Source organism: Oreochromis aureus, linkage group 11 (genome assembly GCF_013358895.1).
Source record: "Oreochromis aureus strain Israel breed Guangdong linkage group 11, ZZ_aureus, whole genome shotgun sequence".
NCBI classification, from domain to species: domain Eukaryota; kingdom Metazoa; phylum Chordata; class Actinopteri; order Cichliformes; family Cichlidae; genus Oreochromis; species Oreochromis aureus.
The window spans coordinates 19,809,170-19,832,552 of record NC_052952.1 but is presented as its reverse complement, the minus strand read 5'-3'; the positions used below and the strand labels follow the sequence as shown (position 1 = coordinate 19,832,552).

Here is a 23,383-nt window from a genome sequence, read left to right as displayed (position 1 = left end):
AAACACTTTATTGTGTATTTTATATTCATGTCACTTTAAAATTTTGCGATAACGTTTGTTGTTCTGCTTTTAATTAATATGTAATTAATTTTGTTTTAATTGTTAAAAGATTTTTCAAGGCAATTATTTCATGATTCAGGCTTTGAGGGGTTAAAAATATAAAGTAAGATAAACTTTATTGTTACTGCAGCACAAGCGTACATGAAACTGGAAGCTTGTTAATGCAGGGCCTTGTTCTTGCAGGCTGCCTTTATATACAGTCTATGCTCCAGACTCTATTTCCTCTGCTTTGCCTGCGCGCCTCCCAGCGTGGGCGCGCAGAAAGGGGCGGGGCCGCGCGGAGTCAGCGCAGGGAGGGATGAGAAACTTGTCCCGGATATTTACCTACTTTACCTGGCTCCTCCGACAGGCCCCGTTCCGAGGTTTTCTCCGCGCACACTCCGGAGAGATATGACCCGTCTCTGAAGCGGCACCACTGAGGTAGTAAAGCCTTTTTTTTTTAAAGAAATGTCCTTTAAACCTTTCTCTTCCCAGAAAACATGAACTTGGCCAGGCTTTAGCGAGGACTGCGGTGGTTGGAGGAAAGTTTGCCAGTACTGTGTGTTCCTCCTGTTGGGTGTAACAGCAGAAAAACTTTAGGCTGTCAACAGGTTCCTTGTTCGCGCTGTGGTACAAAGTACAGCGAGGTCACGACAGAGTTTATTATCGACAGGCTGAGACAGACGGAGCTCAGAAATGCGGGCCTAATACACTGAGACAGGCCCTGTTTGTTCAGTGATTTATCAGGTAAAGCAGCACAAACTGGGTTGTTTGAACTTTATCGTCTAAGTTTATCCACAGTACACGTTTGTAACTTGTGTGCTGGTAACGTTATAGCATAAGTATGCGTTATTACCACAATAAAATAGGCTAATCCGTCCCCAGTTCCCTCGTTTGTACGATTGAGCCACAACATATGAGTAATAGGTGCAAGATGCAAAGGACGCAGTGAAGCCACAGTCGCCACATGATGATGAATCTCCCTTTAAATCTAACATTTACTTGTTAATTCATCAGAGGTCTGCCTGTGAGCGGGTTGTTATGGAAAACCAGTCATCAGATTGACATAAGCTCTGCTCTAATATATTCAGAGTGTGTCACTGTGTTCAAACATTAACTCAGACATTGTGTGTTCTTTCAGAAACAGCCTTGCCAGATCCAGTAATCGGTTCACCTGGAAATTGAGGACTGCACACATGTAAGTATGTACATACACATGCAATGCTCACACATGGAGCGCAGTGTCAGAGTTGTTTTTACCTTTGAGCGTGCATGCACACAGACATATATGAATACATGCATGCATGCATGTGTGCATTTGTAGTGCATGTTTTTGTGTTCATGCATTCCTTCTCTGGTTGGTCTGGGATCAGTTGTAGTGCTGTCGATGGGGCGTGTTCAACTCTGAAAATGTTTAACATTCTTATCATTCAGCTGCCTGTGAAAGGCGGGGAGATGCAGAGAGAGTGAGAGAGAGCAGCAGGGAGAGGGAAGGGACATGTTCAGACCCAGGCCAAATAATAAGGGATTACACAAACCATGCACACATACACTTACAGTCACTCCTTCACATTCACAGTGCATTACTCACTGCAGTCTGATGCTCCATCAGGCACATATATTACTCACCACACAGTGTCATCCAGAAGGGAGGTGCTTTCTGTGGAAGACAACGGGCTGGAAACCTCTGACACTTTTGTGTGGTTGTGTGTGATTGTGTGTTTCCAGGTCCCCTCTCGGTGACAGGCTGAGGGCAGGGCGTTTGTCTTGAGAGGGAGGCAGAGTTACCCTGGTAACAGACATGCCAAAACCGGACCTGCTCTGCCTGGTTCAGCTGCTGGACGGCACTATCGAGACCTTCAGAGTCAGTGTGCGTAAGACACACACACACACACACGCAAACACACCCATAAACACACACTATGTCCCTTCTGAGGAGATTACATGTTACTTCTCTCTGCCTGTGCGTACTGTTAATGATTGTTGTGTCACATGTGATGAAGTGGCAGACTATTCTTTCCTGTTCCCATTGATTCCCATCTCTCACTCAACAATGCGACGTTGGTTCGAAGGGCACGCTCATCTCCTTCTAGTGATCGCCACACTTGAAGCCTTTAACGCTGTCGGCGTATCACATTGGCCTCTGATGGCAGTATACACACTGATAGGCGTGATACTGCCTTCCAGGACAGGCTCTGTGCAGCATTTTTATGTGAACAATGGGAGAGCAGTGAGAGTGCTGTGGTCATAAAGAGCCTCCAATTCCAACTCTCCATTACTGTCTTTATTTGGCTCCTGTGCTGCTTCTGTTTGGATAAGGTTCGCCGACTTTCACTGAATCATTTCTAAGGGAGACAGAGGCGGTTTAAACTGATCATCACCTGGATTTTGTGTCCAGATAGTGTGCATTGCTACAAAAGAAAAACACACCTTGTTTGCCGCAGTTTCTAGTAAACAAGGTCCTCTGGTGATGTGAATATGCTTCCTGTGACAGAAAGTGGGAAGAAAAAGAGAGAAGGAAATGCAGATGAGCTATAGGGTTGTCCCTCAGAGGGATTCATAAATCAGTGAACAGCATAAAGTACAGAATGTTGTGCTGCTGATGGGCTTTCTGAAGTCCCTGGATGTGTACATTATAAACATTATCTGATTTACTGATACATGCCAAGACACGCCACAGCAGGGGTCTGCACATGGTGTGCCAAGTCACATTGGTGTTCAGTAAAAAAAAGAAAAGCATCATAAAAAGGAAAGAAAAAAGTCTGCAGACACATTTTGGGCTGTGGCTGCGTAGCTCAAAATGTCATGAGCTGTGGCGACACAGGCTATGACAGGTGCTGGGTGTGACACCTGACATCTGGCCCATATTTGGCAGACCTGTGGCTGAGCTGTGGCAGTCACATGCCTCAGTCAATTCTGTTCGTCAGTGTGAAATGTAGCCTAAAGAAAACTCAGATGTGGGCTGTGTATGAGCCAAGAAGACAATGCTTTCTGGGTTATGGTTTCAGCTGGACCGGGGATGACAGAGTAATTTTCTCAAGAAGGGAGAGTTGTAAACCAAAGATGTGTTCTGAGGAAAGGTGGATCTAAACCAAAACCATTGTTGGAATTTGTTGAAGTGCCTAATATGTTGAGAAATAAGCTTATGAAGCTTGCTGCAAAGCAAAACTTAATAGATCGAGATGATCAATAGTGCCTTTTCCTGATAAGATCGATGGCATGCCTAATATTGTGTTAGCCCCACTTTTTGCTGTAAAAAGAGCCCTGAGCTGTTGAGACATGGACTCCACTAGGCTCCCTGAAGGTATGCTGTGGTTTCCAGGACCAAGATGTTAGCAACAGATCCTTTAAGTCCTGTAAGCTGTGAGGTAGAGCCTCTATGGATCGAGTTGTTTTTCCAGCACATCCAGCACATCCCGCAGATGCTCGATTGGATTGAGGTCTGGGGAATTTAGAGCCCAAGTGAACACCTCAAACTCGTTTTTATGTTCCTCAAACCATTCCTTGTCAAACTCCCTCAAATGCTTACATTTGGCTATTATTCCTGCTTCTAACACATGAACAGCGTGTTTACCTGCTCCTGAATAAAAAACATGTGCAGTGATGAAGCGATAATCAGTGTTATTCTCTTCGCCTGTCAGCCGTCATAATGTTATGCCTGATCGGTGTATTTTTGTGTACAGATAAGCAACCGGAAAGTTTGGCTGGTTGTGATGCCGTTTGTTGTTGTTTCCATCTTTCAGAAGCAGGATGAAGGCGTGGTTCTGTTGGATCTAGTATGCGACCACCTGCGCCTGCAGGAGAGGCAGCTCTTCAGTCTGCAGATCAGAGAATCCAGCACAGCCATTGCCTCTATCACAGCCAACACACACTCTCCAGTGAGCTCACTGTTCCTCTGCTGCACATTGCAACTGAGATTGTAATGTACTGCACATGCTGATTGCTGTTTAGTTGATGATAACCACGGGGCATACTTACATAAATGGTTTTATTTAGCCCCAGTTAGCCATTATACTTAATGAATGCCTTTCTTACAGAGATGGTTGGAGCCCGAGAAGCCCTTGAAGAAGCAGATAAAAGGTATCTCAGTTGTTTTGCCTGCAGAGAATTAACTGCCTTCAGCTGGAATTATGTTTCTAGCCATTTTAAATATAATTTAAATGCTTAGATAAAGAGAGAGTCTAATAGAAAAGAGGAACAGTTTAAGATTGAGGTGAACTTGTGCCCATGGATGTGTTCCACTTTTGACAAGCTGCTATTTCTCTGCAGGCCTCGTGTCCCCCTTTTATCTGAACTTTAGAGTACGATTCTTCATCTCTGATCCCAACTCTCTGCAGGATGAACAGACAAGGTTAGTACGTGACGCTTATCATAGATGGCTTTTTCATTTTTTCGACTGGGTTTTAGTAGTTTGGCTTACTCTCAAGTTGTGATGACTAGTTAATACTTTTATCGTCACTGGGATACAAAAATATGTGATAAACACAACACAAAAGAAGGAATGCAGTGTAGTCGCTAAGAAAACCTGCCGGACAGAGAACATTATATTTATACCAACAGCAGGATAGGTAGCTAGCAGTGGCTCCCTGGTTTGGTCCTGGGAAGAGACGCAGATCCCTTTGGGGGTTGCGTCAGGAAGGGCATCCGGTGTAAAAAATCTGCCAAGTCAAGCATGCTGAGCTACCTGCTGTGGCGACCCCCTTGTGAATAAGTGAAAGTAGCTTCAGAGGGATAATAGCTAGTGGGAAAATGAGAAAACCTCCCACTGCCTGAGTATTACAACATCAGTACCTTAGCCTCTCAGAAACTAAAGGACAAACCCTTGTTTGAGCTGTTACATCTAAAATGCACACTTCAGCATTTGCTTTTTTCATGTTATATTGTCATTACAGTATTATACAGTGTTACTGAATAACAGAGATTTTCTTTGCATCTTGCAGGCCTACTCCTAGGCCAAATAACTAGTTTCACGTGAAGCAGTGGCTCCTCCAAATGATGACTGCACGAGACGAAGAGACTTGCGGTATTCTAGCAGCTCTGTGAAACTTTGAGCTAAATGTTCTCGCTGACGGGCGCTTATGTGCTCTGTTCGGCGTGAAGCGTTGGATAGAAAAGGGACCAGTTCATCAAAAATTGTTAGGATTGATCCTGAAGGCAACACGAATGTCTGAAAGTAGATTTTCAGTAACCTCAGCAGTTATTGTGACATTCAAAACAAAATCTGTAGCACCAGGTGATCCAAACTCACAGATATTTGATGGGTATTTTCTGTGTAAAACGTGTGATGCCATTCCCATTTGATCCTCAGTGAGAGATTTTACAGCGTAAGCGAAAAACCTGGAACAGTCAGGGGTATTTTTGTGTGAGAAAATCTTTGTTGAAATATTTTAGTGTGACTGGAGCTTCTGACTCGTAGCCAGTAAGGCTAGCCTGCTGACATATTTAGCAGTACCAATAGGTCAAACCACTTCAAAGAGTTTTCTGTAGGCTACAGAACAAAGGTGTGGGTTGTTAAAAGTTCCTCTTGTCCTGTTCCTCCAGGCACCTGTACTTCCTCCAGATCAGGAGTGACATTAGAGAAGGACGGTTAGTAACAGAAAATCAAATTCAAGCATCCCCTCCCTTGTGCACAGCTTATGTTTAGTGTAATCATCGAATATGATTGCAGGTTGCAGTGCCCGCTGAGCGCAGCTGTAGTGCTGGCTTCTTATGCTGTGCAGTGTAAGTCTCACGATCTCTTCCTAGAAAAAAAACAAATGATTAATGGCTCAATAATAACCTTGTGAGTAATTATTCCTGTGAGGATGCTCTCGATCCTCTCAATTAGCAGCTCTTACAGTACACCAGATGTCAGGATACACGGATGTGTACTGCTGGTTATGTTGTTCTGTGTGGATGGATGCTCAGTGTCTCTTTCCACCATCTGCAGCGGAAATGGGAGATCACTGTCCGTCCTGGCTCCCTGGTTACCTCTCAAAATGCCACTTCATCCCTGAACAGGATGAAGACTTCCTATCTAAAGTGGAGGATCTGCATCCACAACACAAGTAATTAAGACAGTTCATTACATCTAGCCACCACTGAAATAATAAAAAAAAATGGCTGGTTTGTTGTGCAGTTAGTTGCTGTTGTTATATGTGACTGTGCGTGTTCTCAGAGGGCTTAAGAAGAGCGATGCGGAGCTGTGTTTTCTCAACACAGCACGGACGCTGGAGTTGTACGGAGTGGAGCTGCATGCTGCCACGGTACTGTGACTAAACTTTTAACATCTTGTATCGTGGTTTGACCTCTTCTTCTTCTTTTTAGATTTGATTGTTTTTGGCTTTTTCCTCAAACCTATCTTTCCCAGGACACCAACAATGCCCCTCTCATGGTGGGTTTGGCTTCAAGTGGTGTTGCAGTATTCTGTAATATGATTTGCTCCAGTTTCTTCCCGTGGTGAGTGATGGTCCTGCTTATCTTATTTTAATCAAGAATTTAATTTGGAGTACTATTACAACCTGCAGCTTTTATTTTGTTGTTGTGTTTGTTTGTTGTTTTGCGATGTAAATCCAGATATTTTTGCATTCCCAAAAGTTTTGAGTCACCCTTCGTTTCTTTATATGTTGCTAAGAAAATTTGATACGTGTGAAACATGTTCAAACCTAAAAAAAAGACAGTATTTGGTACAGCCACCTTTATTCTTCATCACAGCCTGAACTCTGTTGGGCAGCTTCCTTGTAGTCTTCAGCAATAGTTCTCCAGGCTTCTTGAAAGACATTCAAAGCTCTTCCATGGATGTTGGCTTCCTTTTGTTCCATTTGCTGTCAACATGATCCCACACTGCTTTAATAATGTTGAGGTCTTGGCTCTGGGGAGGCCAATCCACGACTCATTGTCATTTTGAAAAATGAAGCTGTGGCCAATCAGACCCTTTCCACATTATATTGCATGGTGATCAAAGTCGGATGGTATTTTTCTGTGTTAATAATTCCTTCAATTTTGACAAGATCTTCAACAACACTGGCTGAAATTCCCAAACCATGACAGAGTTTCCACTGTTTTGTTACAAATGTCTGCAGACACCCACGGTTGTACCTCTCTCTTGACGTCCTCCATATATACTGATGATGATTTGAACCAAAATCTTCCTACTTGGATTCATGACTATACAAGACCTGTTGCCACTGATTTTCACCCTAGTTTGTCATACCTCAGCCTTTTCCTCCTGCTTCCATTTCTTACGAATGGATTGTCAGCCACCCTTCCACTGAGGCCATGTCTGATGAGGCTTCAGTGAACAGTAAGTTGATCAAATGAAGGGTCAGATGTATCTCTCTGGATTTTTTGCTGCTTTTTAAGGACATGACTTGGAAATACTTTTCATCTGCTGCAGTTTTTTAGACCTGTCACTTCTTCTTTTCTAATCCACTTGTCCAGTTTCCTCAACAATTTTAGGGACACAATGTCCACTACACCAAGATATGTCAAGTGTTCAGCTAACATCTCTTTGGGAATCAATTTTTGTGGTGCAAAAATACTATTTTATGCCTGTCGAACTTTGTTTTTCATAGATCATTTTTCATAGATCTAACTAAAGAAATTGGAACACGTTTTTGCAACGGCCTGCTAGTAACAAAGAGCCTAAAGATATCATGTAAACTGGTTCTTTGTTAAATTTGCTGTTATGATGAAATGATCATCACATAACAGATGATTCACATATGATTCATAGTTCACTGTTAAGTGGCTTAACAGATAAAAAAACATTGTACTGAAAATGGTCAGGTACAAGAACACTGAAACTGAGTGAAAAAGCAGCCAATGTCCAAACACGTTCACAAAGCCTGGAGAACTATTGCTCAAGAGCACTTTGAAAATGACGACAAAGTCTGGCTGCTTGGAAGTAAAAAAAAATTTTTTTTTTTAAAGAGGTGGCTCAAGACTTTTGTACAGAAGTGTATATGTTATGTTTGCTGTTTGGTGTTGTTTTGATCTTGTCATGTGGCACTTTTTGGGTCTTATGTTTCTATGAAAGGTCATCTCTTTCTGTCTGTCTCTCTATGATTTTTCTTGTGATTCATCACCTTTCGACCAATCCTGTCGTTTTGTTTCCACGCAGGGGGAACATCATCAAGATTTCTTTTAAGAGGAAACGCTTTGATATACATCTGAAACAAAAACACGTGAGTCCCCCTTTCAGTATTCCTTATTAATAGTTTGGAAATCTGCCCTCAGCAAACTCTTGCTCTTAATTACACTACACTCTTGGCTGGCATATCTGTTTTCTCTGTGGCACATGGAGATTTATGATTTATTTTTATTCTCCGTTGTGTGCACAGACGCACAGAAATATGGCATTGATTTTAATTTCCATAATTTTGGCACATTTTTGTCTCCATTTCTCTGCTTGACAGCTAATACATCATTCAGAAAATATGGCGATAGAAGTTTTTTATTGCCAGTTAAAACTGCAACCTGAGCAGCATAAGTTGATGTGACCTTGAATGCTACAGTTTACAGTATTAAGACCCATTTAGAGCCTAAACTGTGCATGTTGCAGGGAGAAACCCAGGACTGTGAGGTGTCTCTGCTCCTGCCCTGCCCCAAGACCTGTAAGAACTTGTGGCGATCCTGCGTGGACCATCACTGCTTCTTTTCCTCTAACCGCTCTCCCAGGAGCTCCAGACTAAAAAACACCACACTTCAGTCTTACAGAAAGCTGATCACACAGCACCTGGGCCTGGGCAACAGTAAACCTGAAAGGTGAGGCCTTGGACACCCAGCTGGTACTTATTCACAGGAAGGCAAAGAAATTTTAAGTTGATTTGACATTTCTGTCTTCGACTGCAGTGGACCAGTCTGCCAGCGAGTGGTCGGGGGGATGGTGTGGAACCCAGTCCTGAGGAGGTCGCTGTCATCGGAGCACCTGGAGACCAAGAGTCTGCCCTCCAGATCGCCCCCGAGCACCCCCAACTGGTACAGTCACCAGCACTAAGTTTTCAGCTGCGCTTCATATTAAACCTTTCTTCATTCCTCTTGTGCTATTTCCTGTAATGTGATTTTAAAAAAGTGACTGCTTTCTCCTGTCTGCGACAGGCGAAGTCCTCGAGTTCGCCACGGCATCCGTAAACCTCGCCCATCCTCGATGGAGCTGACCACTGACCTGAAAGACATGTCAGAGGGGGAAGATGTCTTCTACACATACCGGGCGTCTGTGAGCAGCTCCAAGACCAGTGAGGGGCAGGGTTCACCTCATCAGTTAGTACCTCTTATAACAGAAACGCTTTACCGAGCAGTCTAATAAAACAGACCTGCATCAGTAGGAATGTGTCAAAGTTTTCGGTTAATCTACAATGTTAAAAAAAATTCTGTTTATTTAATGTCTTTCAGCATTTCTGGCGATTATAACCCAGCGACAGATGACATTTCACTGCAAGCCGATGACAGCATAACAGACGAGGATAGCTTACCCCAGTTCAATAAGGTCTGTTATCTTACCATCAGCTCTGTGTATTTTGGTGTATTTATTCATGTGTGTGTATTCAGTATGTGTGTGTGTTGATTATGAGTTATCATCTATGCAGGGTGCTCCCGGTGACGGTGACTTGATGCTAATATGCATTGCCCCCGATAAGGAGGGCAAGTTTGGCTTTAATGTTAAGGTAGGTCTGTGCTTGTTATTCAGCCCACACACTCAGAGTTTTATGTTTTATTACTGCTGCACTCTTCCTCTGTTTAATTTTCTGATGCCTCCTCCTGTTAGGGTGGCGTTGATCAGAAGATGCCTCTAGCCATATCGCATGTTAAACCCGACTCGCCGGTAAGAACGCACTCAGATGGCTCCTCAAATTTACATGAAAAAACAATGAGACATAAACACGTAATAAAAAATCAGCTTTGGCTTGTGGTTATGTATTTGTAAAGAAATAGAGCACTAATGATGAGCTAATTCATCAGATGAAATCTACATGGGGAATATTCTGGTGCCAGCTTCTAAAATGTGTTATTAAGTGACATTTTTAATGATCTTTGTCATACCCAACAGAAAACATAAGGGACCCTGTTATGTTCATTTCCAGTTCCATGTTTCTATCCTGGGAGTTAACAAGTTCTTCTTCCTTGTTATATTGCCTCTTAAGATGACAATATGAGAAAATCTGTGCCTAGCATGAAATACTTTGGATACCTCGTGTTACGAGTCATCTCACTCCTGTGTTTTTACCTCATATGGCTACTTTTAAACACGCTGACCACAGTCTTTGAAATGTTGGCCATTTTTAATATGAACATTCGACACTGTAACTGTATAAATATGACAGGAAAATATAAAAATGTAATATTTTAGGGACTATTGACTGTTGGGGTAATTTGGTAGTTTAGGAAGTTAGGGTAGACGTTTTAAAATTTGCATGGTTAGTCCAATCATTTAGATTGATTTAATGCAGAGTGGCCGAGTGAAGCAGTGGTTAACACTGCTGCCTCACAGCTAGATGGTACTGGGTTTGAATCTATGAACCAGCTGCCTCCCTGTGTGGAGTTCCATCCATCCATCCATCTTTCTACGCTTATCCGGGTCCAGGTCGCAGGGGCAGCAGCCTAAGAAGAGAAAGCCCAGACCTCCCTCTCCGCAGTAACCTCGTACAGCTTGTCCGAGCTTATATCTATCGGCCAGGCCAGCCGAGAGATATAATCTCTCCAGCATGTCCTGGGTCTACCCCGAGGCCTCCTCCCAGTGGGACATGCCCGGAACACCTCACCCAGGAGGCATCCTTGTAAGCTTAACTGGTTCCTTTTGAGGAGAGGAGCAGCGGCTCTACTCTGAGCCCTTCCTGGACGGCTGAACTTCTCACCCTATCTCTAAGGAAGAGGCCAGCCACCCAAATAAGGAAGGTCATTTCTGCCACTTGTATCCGCGATCTCGTTCTTAGGGACGTAGATCGGCCGGTAAACTTTTACACTCAGCTTTCTCTCTTCACCACGATGGATTAGTGCTGCAGCCGCATTTCCCGCTCTCCCGAGATATTTACACTCCTTTACTTGGAGCAGGAACTCGTCCCCGACCCGGAGTAGGCACTCCACCCTGTTCCGGCTGAGGATCATGGCCAGATTTGGAGGTGCTGATTCTCATTCCCACCACTTCACACTTTCACCGTTCCAGTGCGAGCTGGAGGCCATCACCCGATGAAGCCAACAGAACCACATCATCCTTAAAAAGCAGAGATGAGATTCTGAGACCACCCGAGTGAAAGCCTTCTGCTACTTGGCTACGACTAGAAATTCTGTCCATAAAAATTATGAACAGAATCGGTGACAAAGGGCAGCCCTGGCGGATCCCATCACCCACTAGGATGATGGTATTATGGCACAGAGAACTGCTGCTCCCTGTATAGTTTCTTTTTATTTTTAGAATATTCTCTGTAAACCCTAGAGATGGTTGGGTTGGCTCAGATGAGTAGTTTCTGATATGATCACACCAGCCTGTCTGGCACCAACAACCATGGCACGTTTAAAGTCACTCTAAGGATCTTTCTCCCCCTTTTCTGATGCTCGGTTTGACCATATCTACATGTCTAAATGCACTGAGTTGCTGCCATGTGATTGACTATTTTCTATAAAATTGTGACCTGGCATACACTTTGTCTCTGGTGGACAAATTGTATGTCAGTAAGAATGTTTTTAAATCACCTTAAAAGGAAATGTTTACACCGACACTGCTATACACGACTCTCTGTTGTTTGTAGGCAGATCGAAGCGACCCCAAACTCATGGAAGGAGACCTGGTGGTGCTTATCAACGGTCGAGACATTTCTGAACACACACATGACCAGGTTGTCATGTTCATACGAGCCAGCAGAGAGTCGCACACCAGGCAGCTGACCTTGCTCATCAGACGTAAAGGTTTGTGTGTGTGTGTGTTTGTGTGTGTGTGTGTGTGTGTGTGTGTGTGTGTCGCTGTCAGAGAAAAGTGCTGAGACAGCATGTGATCCAAGTGTGCACTCTGTCCGTCATGTTTCAATGAATATTTATTACAGCCTTGAACTGTCCTTCTAAAACAGGTCCTGGCCGGGGTCCACCCCTGCTGCATTCGCTGCCCACCCTCACGCTCAACATCCAACCACAGGAAGAAAAGCCACGCTCACCTGGCCTGTCAGAGCGCCCCCCCACACTGGAGGAATCCATGAGGCAACTAGAGAGGGGGATACAGACAAGCTCACTCTGTTTCCATTTCGAGGTATTTAAGATGCAAATTGGAGCTGAATACTTGATTATTATTTTAAGGTGTACTATGTTCATAGACGTGAATGAATGACGAGCGGGCACGTTTGTGTTTTTATTTTTTTATTATTTTAAGCAGGATTTAGTTTGCCCCTCTCGGTTATGTGAGGGATCATAACAAGCTTTTAAGTGTTTGTGTTTGAACAGATGCTGGCCCTAATCTTCACTTGAATTTGATCCATGAAGATTTAAAGCCGAGACGCCGTGATTGGCCTGGAATTTGTAGTTTGTGTTTGTGTATGTTTCTCGGTGTGTTTACGTGCTTGTAATTTCTAGAATTTATACAGGAGGAAGCCCGGTTTGACACTGAGCTGTGCTCGGCTTCCTGAGAACGTGGAGAAGAATCGATATAGGGATGTTTTGCCTTGTAAGTGCTCCTGTTTCTTTGTTTATACTCTGCTGTTGGTCTCATCACAGCCGGGTGCTTCCCCATCCCTCAATCCCTCCCACCACCCACCTCTGTGCTGACTTACTAACCTTGATCTGGAAGTTTCTCCTGTGACTCCTCATGAAATTTAATTGGCTGAGCCTGGGGTCTGCTGACAGCTCTGTTGTGACCCTCTCACACTGCTGTCCTCCTCTACTTTCAGATGACACTACCAGAGTGGTGCTGCAGGGTAAGGAGGACTATATCAATGCCAGCCACATCACGGTAAATATCACTGATATGAAACTCTGTCTTGTTCATAGACTGTATATATAAAATTGAAATAGCCACTAGCCAAGTCTTAATTTAAATTCAAAATTGTGTCTGCACACGTGTTGATTTTATGGATGCAGAAGTGACCATACAGTACTGTGCCAAACCCCTCATTTCTTTAGATTTTGCTACCGAAATGGGAAATATGTGCAGTGATTTATTGAAACATGTCAAACATACATGAAAATACAGTATGTAAGGCAAAAACTGTCTGTACAGTTCAGTCACGCTTAAAAGTCAATATTTGGATATGACCACCTTTACTCTTCAACACATCCTGACCTCTCTTAGTAAAGATGTCTTGCCATTTCTTTAAGTAGTCTTCAGAAATATTTCTCCAGACTTCTTGAAAGACATTAACTTTTCAAATGATGGATCAAAATCTGTATGTTCTACCCTACTTTCATTAAGATTCCCAACACCACTGGCTGAAATGCAGACCCAGTTCATGACACATTATGCTCTCACAGTGGCTGGAGACACTCACTGTTGTACTTCTCTCCTGACCTCCTCCTGATTTATCACTGTATCCGAACTGTTGCCACTAATTTTCAGTCCAGTCCTTCTGTACTTTGTCATACCTCAGCCTTTTCTCCCTGTTTCCCTTCCTTTCGAATGGGTTCTTGACAGCCACTCTTCACTGAGACCAGTTCTGATGAGGCGTCAGGTCTTTGCTGGATTTTTTCCTGTTTCTGAAAGACATGACTTTCAGATACTGTACATTTACTGAAGATATTTTTTAGACCTGCCACTTCTATACTATTTTATGTCTGTCAAACTGTGCTATCTTTAAATGGGAACAGATTATGTGTTTTTGCAACGAGCTGCTAGTAACAAAAGATCTAAATATATCATTTAAAATTGGTTCTGTACCAAGTTTGCTGTTATGTGTAAACACAATACTGGTTCATGTTTTGGGTTAAGTCTTTTAGATCAGTGCTTGGTGGCTTCACAAACAAAAAATATTACTCTCAAAGTGGTCCAGGACTGGACTAAAGATGAGTGAAAAAGAAGCCCATGTCCAAAGAAAACCTGTGAACGACTTTCAGAAAGTGGGAAAAACAATCACTCCACCTTAAACCACCTTAAAAATTACAAAACAGTCAGGCTCCTCAGAGGCAGAAATATAAAGAAACTCTATTGGAACATATGATTGGAGCTCTAAGTTATGAAATTAATGCCTTGTACGGTTTAGCTTAAACTAACTAAAGAGACCAAAAGTACTTAATGCTGTAAACATGATCATTTAAGGAGGAGGAAGTCTGTGTGGACTGACTCACTCTTGGAGCAAGCCTCAAGTGGCCGCTATAGGAACTGCAGTTTTTTTGGCACTTCCACCTTTGCTTCTTTTTTCCGTGCACAGACGTTGCTGCTTGGGCTTGTCTCTGTTTGAGGTTTTAATGTAAACTCATCCACTCTGTGTGTCTTTGTGTGTGTATATGTGTGTGTGTGTGTTTCCTTGTATTTCTCTCAGGTGGCGCCCCCGGTGTCTGGTGTATGTTTACGTTACATTGCAGCTCAGGGTCCACTACCACAGACCTTCACTCACTTTTGGCAGACTGTTTGGGAGCAACAGACACACACCATCATCATGCTTACAACTCTAACAGAGAGGGGACGGGTATACATCATTTTATGCTTTTGGGCTTTTATCCTGTAAACAGCCACCGTTGTAAAGGAGTAAAGAGCGAACAGAGAGGGGAAACACTTGAAATTACACAACTCACAATCAGTGGTGCATTAACATAGTGATTACCGCGGTATTATTACATGCTGTTTCATGTTTAATTTGACACATGATTACTATAATTGGAAGGTTCAGCGTTGATGTTGGCACACAGAAATGATCTATTTTGCACTGTTGTGAGTAATTACAGTGTTTCGCGGTGTACAGAATAGCTAAATATAAAGTGCGAGCGGGATGCCAATGAGATAAATAATTCGAGGGTGAAGGCGCATCCACGCCGAGGCAGCGAGATATCAAGGTCTTGCTGAATGCACATGTCTCTGTCTCAGCTTGCCTGTTGCTTGGAAACCAGATGTTCTCATTAATTGATCATTTTCCTGATATTCATCAAGTCTCCTGAGTTTCTTTCTACTTGAGGATTGCACAGATGCACACACACACACATATTGACTCTCAGTTCGCATCCTGCTCCTGATGAATTGCTTTTGTTCCTTAGATTGCCAGGTGGAACATAGCATGCCGCTAATATGACTTTGATTTCTTGAGAGCAGAGCGCAGCTGATGTAGTAGCAGTAGTAAACTCTATCCTGATTCATGACTCATGCCAGAAGTAATGCAATTTGTTGGTGATGTCATACACTTTGCAGACCAAGTGCCACCAGTACTGGCCGCATCCGCCCGAAGCCAAGGATTATGGGCCCATGCGAGTGAAGTGCCACTCCGAGGAGTGTAACCTGGCGTATGTGACGCGACAGTTCACTCTGACACACACAGAGGTACAGTAGAAAAAGCAACTGCAACGGTTAATCGACTAGTTTTTCTTTTGTCTATCCTCTCAAACTGGCTGGCCCTCCCTGAGCCTGCTTCTTTTTGAGGGTTCTTCCTGTTAAAAGGGAGTTTTTCCTTCCCGCTGTCACCAAGTCCTTGTTCATAGAAGGGTTACTTGATTGTTGGGGTTTTCTCCAGCATCCTTTGGGCTCTTTACTTTGGAGTATAAATTGTCTCGATTGTCTTGGCACTATGTATATAAACCTCAACTGAATTGAATTGAATTGAATTGAATTGTTGCTAAATCAGTCAACATAAAATAAAACTGCAACTATTTTGATAATTGAAAATATTATTTTAATTAAACTTCTCACATGCGGTAAAGTTGCTGTTCTCTGTGCTCTGGAAAATCAAGATTTTTTTCTTTTAATCAGTTTTGTCTCATAGGTCATAGACTGTATACAAAAGACAGACATACTAATCGCACTCATTGGTTTGTAAAGTCCTGTTTTGATTTTTTGCATTCACTTCTATTTTTTTAACTCCCTAATTATGTTTTTATTACACAGACAGGAAAACAATACAAGCTAAAAAAAACCACTACTGCAATGTATGAGGGCAATCCCAAAAGTAAGGTCTCCTATTGTTTTAGAAATACAAACAACTGTTTATTTTCCATAATATTTACATCATTTTAAAGCTTGAAGACTCTTTTCTTTTTCTACGTAATCGCCATTTTGGTCGATGCATTTTTGTAGACGCTGTGGCAGTTTTACAATGCCCATGTCATACCTGCTCGCTGCCATGACAGAATCGCCTTCCGGAAAAATGTTCTTTCAACTCTGGGAACAGGTGGTATCACTGGGTCCGGACTGTAGGGTGGGTGGGTGATGAAGTTCCAACCGAAGTTTTGCAGGAGAGCGACAGTTTGACGGGCGACATGAGGGCGAGCAGTGTCGTGGAGAATGCTTACGCCCTTGCTCAGCATTCCTCTTCTCCAGTTCTGAAATGCCCTTCTGAGTTTTTCCACTGTTTAACAGTACTTGTCAGTGTTTATTGTGGTCCCAACAGGCAGAAAGTCAACCAACAATGCCCCCTTTCGGTACCAAAACACAGTTGTGCACTTCGCGCACTGTGCGTAAGCATTCTCCACGACACCGCACGTCCACACGTCGCTCTCCTGCAAAACTTTGGCTGGAACTTCATCACCCACCCACCCTACAGTCCGGACCCAGTGATACCACCTGTTCTCAGAGTTGAAAGAACATTTGTCCGGAAGGTGAACCTGCGGTGGCGGCAAGCGGGTATGACATGGGCATTGTAAAACTGCCACAGCGTCTACAAAAATGCATCGACTAAAATGGCGATTATGTAGAAACCTTTAAAATGATGTAAATATTATGGAAAATAAACGGTTGTTTGTATTTCTAAAACAATAGGAGACCTTACTTTTGGGATTGCCCTCGTAGTTTGACTCTAGATTGTACATAAGGTTTCCTTTGCCGGCAGCGTCCTCAGTTCATTGACAAACAGCAGTTTGTTTCTATTGTTTTCTAGTTAAGATTTCTGCTCTAGATCTTAGTTCCATCGTTATCAGTGTCCAGTCATTGTTTGAGGCAAGATGATTTGGATTTATACCAATTCTTTGTAATTTTTTTTGCAGGCCACTAAAAGTATTTTACAAACCAGTGTTTTTAACCACAGAAGACAGAAACAGAAGACCTCAAGAGTAATGTGGAACCCATATTGTAGTATTTTACTTAGCAGCAAACAGATGTTTCTCCAGAATAACTTTATTTTGGGACAAAACATGTGCGAGTGATTGGCGTCCAAGTCTCAATACTCCCTCCAACATGGCTCTAACAGCTTGGAAAATTTGGTTCTGATATGTGGGATAGTAAAAAAAATTAAATCTGATATCTCTTGCCAAAAACTCACCACTTCCTTTGAGCCTGTGGATTAGTGTTGTGCACTTAACATTGAATGTCTGTCCTGTATTTTCTATGAATGTCTAACTTGAAACGGTGTCCATTCTCTGAATTATTCTGGTTTAGTAATGATGTAGATAGATAAATATTTACTTGTAGCCACTTGGTGTTATCACCACAGGCTAATGAGGGAAAAGTCACCAGCATCACTGAAGGGGAAAATTTTGCTGTTTTAGCTTCACGGCATGTGTGGCTGTGCTGAGCGGGGTTTCCCCCCCACAGCTGAGAGGTTTGCTGGATAAAGATTTGAGGGAAAATCTCAGCTTGTTTATTTGAAGTTTATGCTTCAAAAACTGTTTAACAAACAACTGTTTTGTAACATAGTTTGGAGTGATGTTTGCAGATGGTGAAGTTAAAGATAGCAAACACTGAAAATATTGGAAGGTCGGCTTGTTCTTCATTGCGTCATTGCATGGCTGTGTTTTTGTGCACAGTTGGGATTCTCAGTCTCTGTCTTGCTTTTGAGAGGATCAAGTATCAGTAGTAAATTGATTTGCAAAGTGCCAGCATAGGTTCTCAGTCAGTTCTCAGAGCTTGGAAAGAAGGCAGACGACTTCTTTCAGATTTGTGAAATCTAAGAGTTTCAAAACCAAATGGTAGAGAGTCCCAGGTATTTAAACCCTAATGGGGGTTTTCCCTACTATTAATGATGTTAATCATCATATGAGCCAAGGTTTATATAGAGGTGTGGGTCAGTACCATAAGAGGTTTCGTGTGAAACCACTGTGAAACTCCTTGAAAGAGGAGTAAGAGGCCATGTATGTCCACTGTGAACGACCATCATGGAACAGAGGGGGTGGCTTATCACACCAACTGTCAGCCATCTACAACACAGTTTTGAAATACCTTCCCAGGTGCCTCAACCCCCACTCACATCTTGCATTAGGTGACTAATAAAAATGTCCAAAACACAGCTCCTACTCAAAACTTTAAGCCTATGAAACATTTAAACAGGTGAGTTATTTAAACATTTTACTCCGGTACAGTTATCACGAAGGGACAAATTATCAAAAGAGACTAAAACTGTTTTTGTACCAAGCTGAAGTTGGTCGTTTTAACATGGGTTTTTACCGAGATTAACTCACTTTTAGTTGGAGCCTCAAGTGGCGATTCAAGGAACTGCATTTTATCCACAGCAAAGTTCCCCCCTGCTCTCGTGTGCACGTGGAGCACGGAGAGGCATGACCTCAGTGACCCAACACATGGCTTTTCTTTTTATATGTTGCAGTAGCATGTATCATGCTCGTGCCATATGCCACATAACGGAGCTAACCACGGGGAGCTGCCAAACTTATCTGCAGCCAACATACAAGTCCCTTCCATGTGGGTGGTTTGGTCTGTATGTGTGCGTGGGTGGGTGGGCATGTGCATTAGCGAATACAGACAAATTACGTGGCCCCGTTTGTGTGTCGGTGGGAGTGGGCAGCTGTACTGACGTGAGGATCCTTGCGAAAAGTTGGTTTGTTTGATTGTAATATGGTAGATTATCAGATTAAAGGCTTTCACATCACCTTCCTGGGCGAGCAGGTAAATAAACAGATAATGCTCAAGGAGGCATGAAGTATGAATGCACACACATGCGTACACAGATACTGCTGCGTGGGCCCATCTGCTCCTCTGGCGCAGCGAGTTAATCCCTGCATGGAGTCACAGGAGTCACAGGCCACATGCCCATTATAAACTCTCAGCTCAGCCATTCTCTTCCCTGCCTTCACTTTTTTTCCCCTTTAGCTCTGGTCTTCTGTGCTCTCTACTCTCCACCTGTTTTCATCTCTCTCCGTCCCTCCCTCGCTTCCTAATCTCGGTGTCACCTACTGGCCACATGCTTGTTTTGCTCTGTTTTTTTTTTTTCCACTGCTCTCTCTGTGGTGTTTTGTTTCCTCTCATACTGAATAATGTCAGAGTATTTGAGCCTGCAGCCCCGTGCTGTGTAATGTGGGCATATTTCCCAAAAGGCTGCATGTTTATCATATTAAATACTGATTATGCAACGCTTTCATTTTCATATCTCTCATTATCTGTTTGTCATTTGTGTGTTCTGTTTTTTGTACACGTGTGTTTAGCTGGGCGAGGAACGTGCAGTCACACACCTGCAGTATGTCGCGTGGCCGGACCACGGCGTACCGGACGACCCTTCAGACTTCCTGCTGTTCATCAGCTCGGTCAGGGAGAGGAGGAAAGGTGAAGAGCCACTAATGGTACACTGCAGGTAACACACAAATACACACACACACACACATATACAAGGTATACTTAAACTGCCAGCACGCCCTGCACCTTCATGTCCTCTAAACTTAATACTGTGTTTGTTTTGAATTACATTTGCAGCGCTGGGATTGGGCGGACAGGTGTTCTGATCACCATGGAAACGGCGCTGAGTCAGTTGGACCAGGGTCAGCCGGTGTCCCCCCTGGACATTGTCAAAACACTGAGAGATCAACGAGCCATGATGGTTCAGACCACGGTACAGAGACAGAACAAGGATTTGTACTCTGTGATTGTTCTCTGCCTCATTAACCTCCTTATTTTATGATTTTATTATTATGATAATCTGTATCTGAAGAGATTTCCTAGCTGCTTTCTGTTTTTCTGTCTTTCCATTGGCTGTTTCACTGTAGACAGCCTAAAAGTTGCTCACAGTACTTTTAGTTACAACAATCATATGATCCTCTGTGAGCAAGCACTTTGGCAATGGTGGGAAGGAAAAACTTGCTTTTAACAGTAAGAAACCTCTGGTAGAACCAGGCTCAGGGAGCTGCAGTCATCTCCTGCAACCAGTTGGTGGTCAGGCAAGAAAGCCAGGACAACTGCAAGCTGTGGAAGAGAGCCATGAATTAAAGATCACACTTCCAAGAGGAAGTTCCAAACCTTGATTTCCTCCCCAGAGGGGCCCGGGTTTATTCAGCATCTCATTGTGGTTGCTACATACCTGTAGCTCCTCGGCAAGCAGCTGATAGGTGAATGCCAGGATCATACGAGACACCTCAAAAGGACCTGGAGCAGCTGTGCTCCGAATTAGAGACATTTAGCTCATTTCTGCATGAGGGTAAAGGATGGGTTCACATTAAATGTCAGATATTATCTGGAAAATAATATTAAACTTAGCTAGCTGGTTTGGTTTATTAGAAGGCTTCTTGAATCCTGAAAGAATTCACCACCTTGTGAAACTCCACAGGAAGTTTTCAGAAAGAGAGAGAAGACTTACTGTTTCCAAAATTGCCCTTTTATATAAGCCCACTGTCACACATGTGGACATCTGCTGGTTCCTGCCATCTGTAACTCTAATTAATTCGCAGAACCTTGTGACTGCCATTGTATAATACTGATGGCGGCTGATGAGAAGCTTCACTAGCACAAGCTGGGGTTGGAAGCCGTGCTCTGTAGCACCTCGGCGGTAGCTGTCGAAGGAGAGGAAAGGTGTTACTCGTTGCTTCAATTGGAGACAGTGCTGGGAATGTGGCAGACCTCCAGTCACAAGTATACTCCTGAGCCTCTGCTGCTACCACTATCACCCTTATTTTGGAAAGGAGAGCCACTCCCTGAGGATTCATCTCTGTGATGTTTTTGTGCTGATGGAACACTTCCTCAGGTTTCCCCCATATGTTTGTGTATCAGTAATGGAAACATGCACAGTCAGAGGACGTCCTTTAATGTTGGGAGAGAATGTGGGTGTTATTCTGTGCTTTTGGGGGGGGGGGGTTCTTAAAATCCCATGAAAATCCTCATCTTTCTGGTCTTTGAGGCTTCTTAACCACCCAGACAGACTCTTACTGGTAATGCAGTTCTTTGAAAACAGGACGGAGATGAATTTCTTACAAATCAATTGCACTATCAGGCGTCTCAGTAGCTGTTTGAGAGCTTTTTATCAATCTCACCACAGCGCTGTTATTTTACTCACAGTGACATTGTTCTCTCGGTTACTCTTCTGATTTCCCTCTAATATCACACATGTGGGTTTGAGTATAATGTCTCCTTCCTCTGACTCTTCATCCTGGCACCATCATCATCAGAATTGCAAACTCACTGAACTGTGTCTTTTGCTAATGCGCTCTCTACGTGGAGTTTTCTTGACATTAAGAAAGTTACAGTATTTTGCCAGTATTATCACATCAGAAACTGCTTTGTTTCCAGGTAACTAATAATATTTTGTGTTTTTATTTGTTACAGTGTCAGTTCCAGTTCGTGTGTGAAGCCATTCTGCGAGTCTACAAAGAGAAACAGGAAAGAGCTGCAGCACCATAACCCAAATCAGCACCAGGACCAGACAACCGCACTTTTCTACCTTTTTCATAGCAGACGACTTCCACAGACCTACAGAGCTACAAAAAAACAAAACAGATTAGACTCTTATAGGACAGGAGCACAGACATGGATAATGAGAGTGAACCTAGCTGCACAGCACAGCTGTTTGTGATCTGCCTGTCTGTGCAAGAATATGAATCTTACACCTTAGCCGGCCTTAGTTTTTGCTGAAAGTGCATTAAGTTTATAGAGGCTGTGGTCTCCATAGAGACTGATGTAAGACTGACGTGAGCTGCTGCTAATTTCTGAAGAAGAGGCCACTCGGGTTTGGTGCCTCTGCCTATTAAGCTACATGTGCCTTAGACTGATGCTTCTCAGTCAGTGGATCAAACGGAGGGGGGGAGCAGATTCTGACCGGGATCGTTGTAATCTGTAGTCTGTCCGTGAGTCCAGAGATGAAGATTAAGGCTGACTTTAGATCACTACAGCAGAAAAAGTCATGGTGGTGCAACACGCCAAATTCAGCACCGTCCATTACTATTAAATTATTAAAGACACACAATAAACACTGATTTATACCGATCTGTCTGCTTTTGTCCTTTACCGTAGCTGAAGAAATGTCTTGTGCACATCTTCCCACAGAATGAATTTGCACGCCGAGGTAAAAGGCGGCGCTCTTATTTAAGCTTCAGCTGGCATCACATCAGGGAAGCTATCTCAGCATCACAAATCAGCCCAAATGGTGTGGTTATGACAAAATATTAGCAAACTGTATCACTGCTGGGAGGACTGCGGCATCTCTGCTGGTTCGTGATGATGATGATGATGTTTTAATGGGATGTGCCATTCACCATGCTGTGTTTTTTTTTCTTTTTTCATGGGGATTCAGTGTGATGCTGTTTAAATCCCCCACTAATGAACATAATGCCACAAAATCTGTGAATAGTGTAATCAGAGGGTCATCGTTTCATTCATAAATGCATTCAGAGCCAACAGATCAACTCACAGAACTCATCACAGAAGAGAAGGAATGAGTCTGGAGCTTCCACAGGGCTCATATTTTCAGTCTGCTGTGTAAAGAAATGTATATATTTACAGCAGAGGAAGCTCCAGGGTGACAAAGTGAGGGAAAGTATAGAACGAGGTCATGTTTTAGGCAGTGTAACAGGAATAAAAACACTTGGAAAAAGTAGGGCGTGTGCACTTATAAACTCGGAACATGAGAAAGAGTTAAACATGTTTTTTCTACATTTTGTTCCTTTTCCAGATTTTTTTAAATTCTAGCTGTGCAGATGTTTCACAAACCCTGCATCTAATTATTAGTCTAATTAAATAAATAAAATAAAGCAGGTTAAATAAAAGCGTGATGGAAGGCGTGTAATGCCACTGGCTCTTTACAGATCTGATCTCTTATTTGTACTTTTTGCGTGCGTCAGTCTCATAATGTGTAACTTGTTTGCATCTGTTGGGTGTGTGAAGCACTTTGGAGTCACATTACACTGCATGACAGATGCTGCACTAATAAAGTTTGATTGAAACTGTTATTGAATTACTTGTAAAGCGGTGGGTAGGACTCTGAAGAGCAGAGGGTTATAAATCATCATCATTATGCTGTAGAAGGCCCCCCCTGGAGCACCGCGGACCCCACCTTGGAAACCGCGTAATGATCTGCTCTGATTTATTCCCAGCCCTGGCGCGTCC

The 23,383-nt window shown here is 43.1% G+C and overlaps 1 protein-coding gene across 3 annotated transcripts; it reads left to right on the top strand.

Annotated features, from left to right (window-relative positions):
* Window positions 1–323: 323 nt before the first annotated feature.
* ptpn3 (protein tyrosine phosphatase non-receptor type 3) lies at window positions 324–22,264 on the top strand. 3 transcript variants are annotated; one of them, XM_031753969.2, is made up of 27 exons: window positions 325–480; window positions 1,181–1,237; window positions 1,768–1,909; window positions 3,783–3,917; window positions 4,077–4,119; window positions 4,309–4,390; window positions 5,581–5,625; window positions 5,708–5,760; window positions 5,969–6,086; window positions 6,197–6,284; window positions 6,389–6,477; window positions 8,141–8,204; window positions 8,582–8,784; window positions 8,872–8,997; window positions 9,118–9,279; window positions 9,412–9,505; window positions 9,606–9,683; window positions 9,785–9,841; window positions 11,763–11,919; window positions 12,078–12,253; window positions 12,574–12,664; window positions 12,888–12,949; window positions 14,472–14,618; window positions 15,332–15,460; window positions 19,504–19,649; window positions 19,769–19,904; window positions 21,608–22,264. In XM_031753969.2, exons 3-27 carry the CDS (start codon window positions 1,841–1,843, stop codon window positions 21,680–21,682), a joined length of 2,625 nt encoding a protein of 874 aa, XP_031609829.1. In that variant the 5' UTR covers window positions 325–480; window positions 1,181–1,237; window positions 1,768–1,840; the 3' UTR covers window positions 21,683–22,264. The 3 variants fall into 3 exon arrangements, with proteins under 3 accessions (XP_039475610.1, XP_031609829.1, XP_039475609.1); XM_039619675.1 differs by having other exon boundaries at window positions 1,181–1,241; XM_039619676.1 differs by lacking the exon at window positions 14,472–14,618 and having other exon boundaries at window positions 324–480.
* Window positions 22,265–23,383: the final 1,119 nt, after the last annotated feature.

What these genes read in the sequence shown, in the direction of transcription:
- ptpn3 (XM_031753969.2), top strand. Translation starts at nt 1,841, where the DNA reads ATGCCAAAACCGGACCTGCTCTGCCTGGTTCAGCTGCTGGACGGCACT. An exon ending in CACTCTGTTTCCATTTCGAG is followed by an intron (nt 12,254 to 12,573) that starts GTATTTAAGATG and finishes TGTAATTTCTAG; the next exon opens with AATTTATACAGGAGGAAGCC. An exon ending in TCACTCTGACACACACAGAG is followed by an intron (nt 15,461 to 19,503) that starts GTACAGTAGAAA and finishes ACGTGTGTTTAG; the next exon opens with CTGGGCGAGGAACGTGCAGT.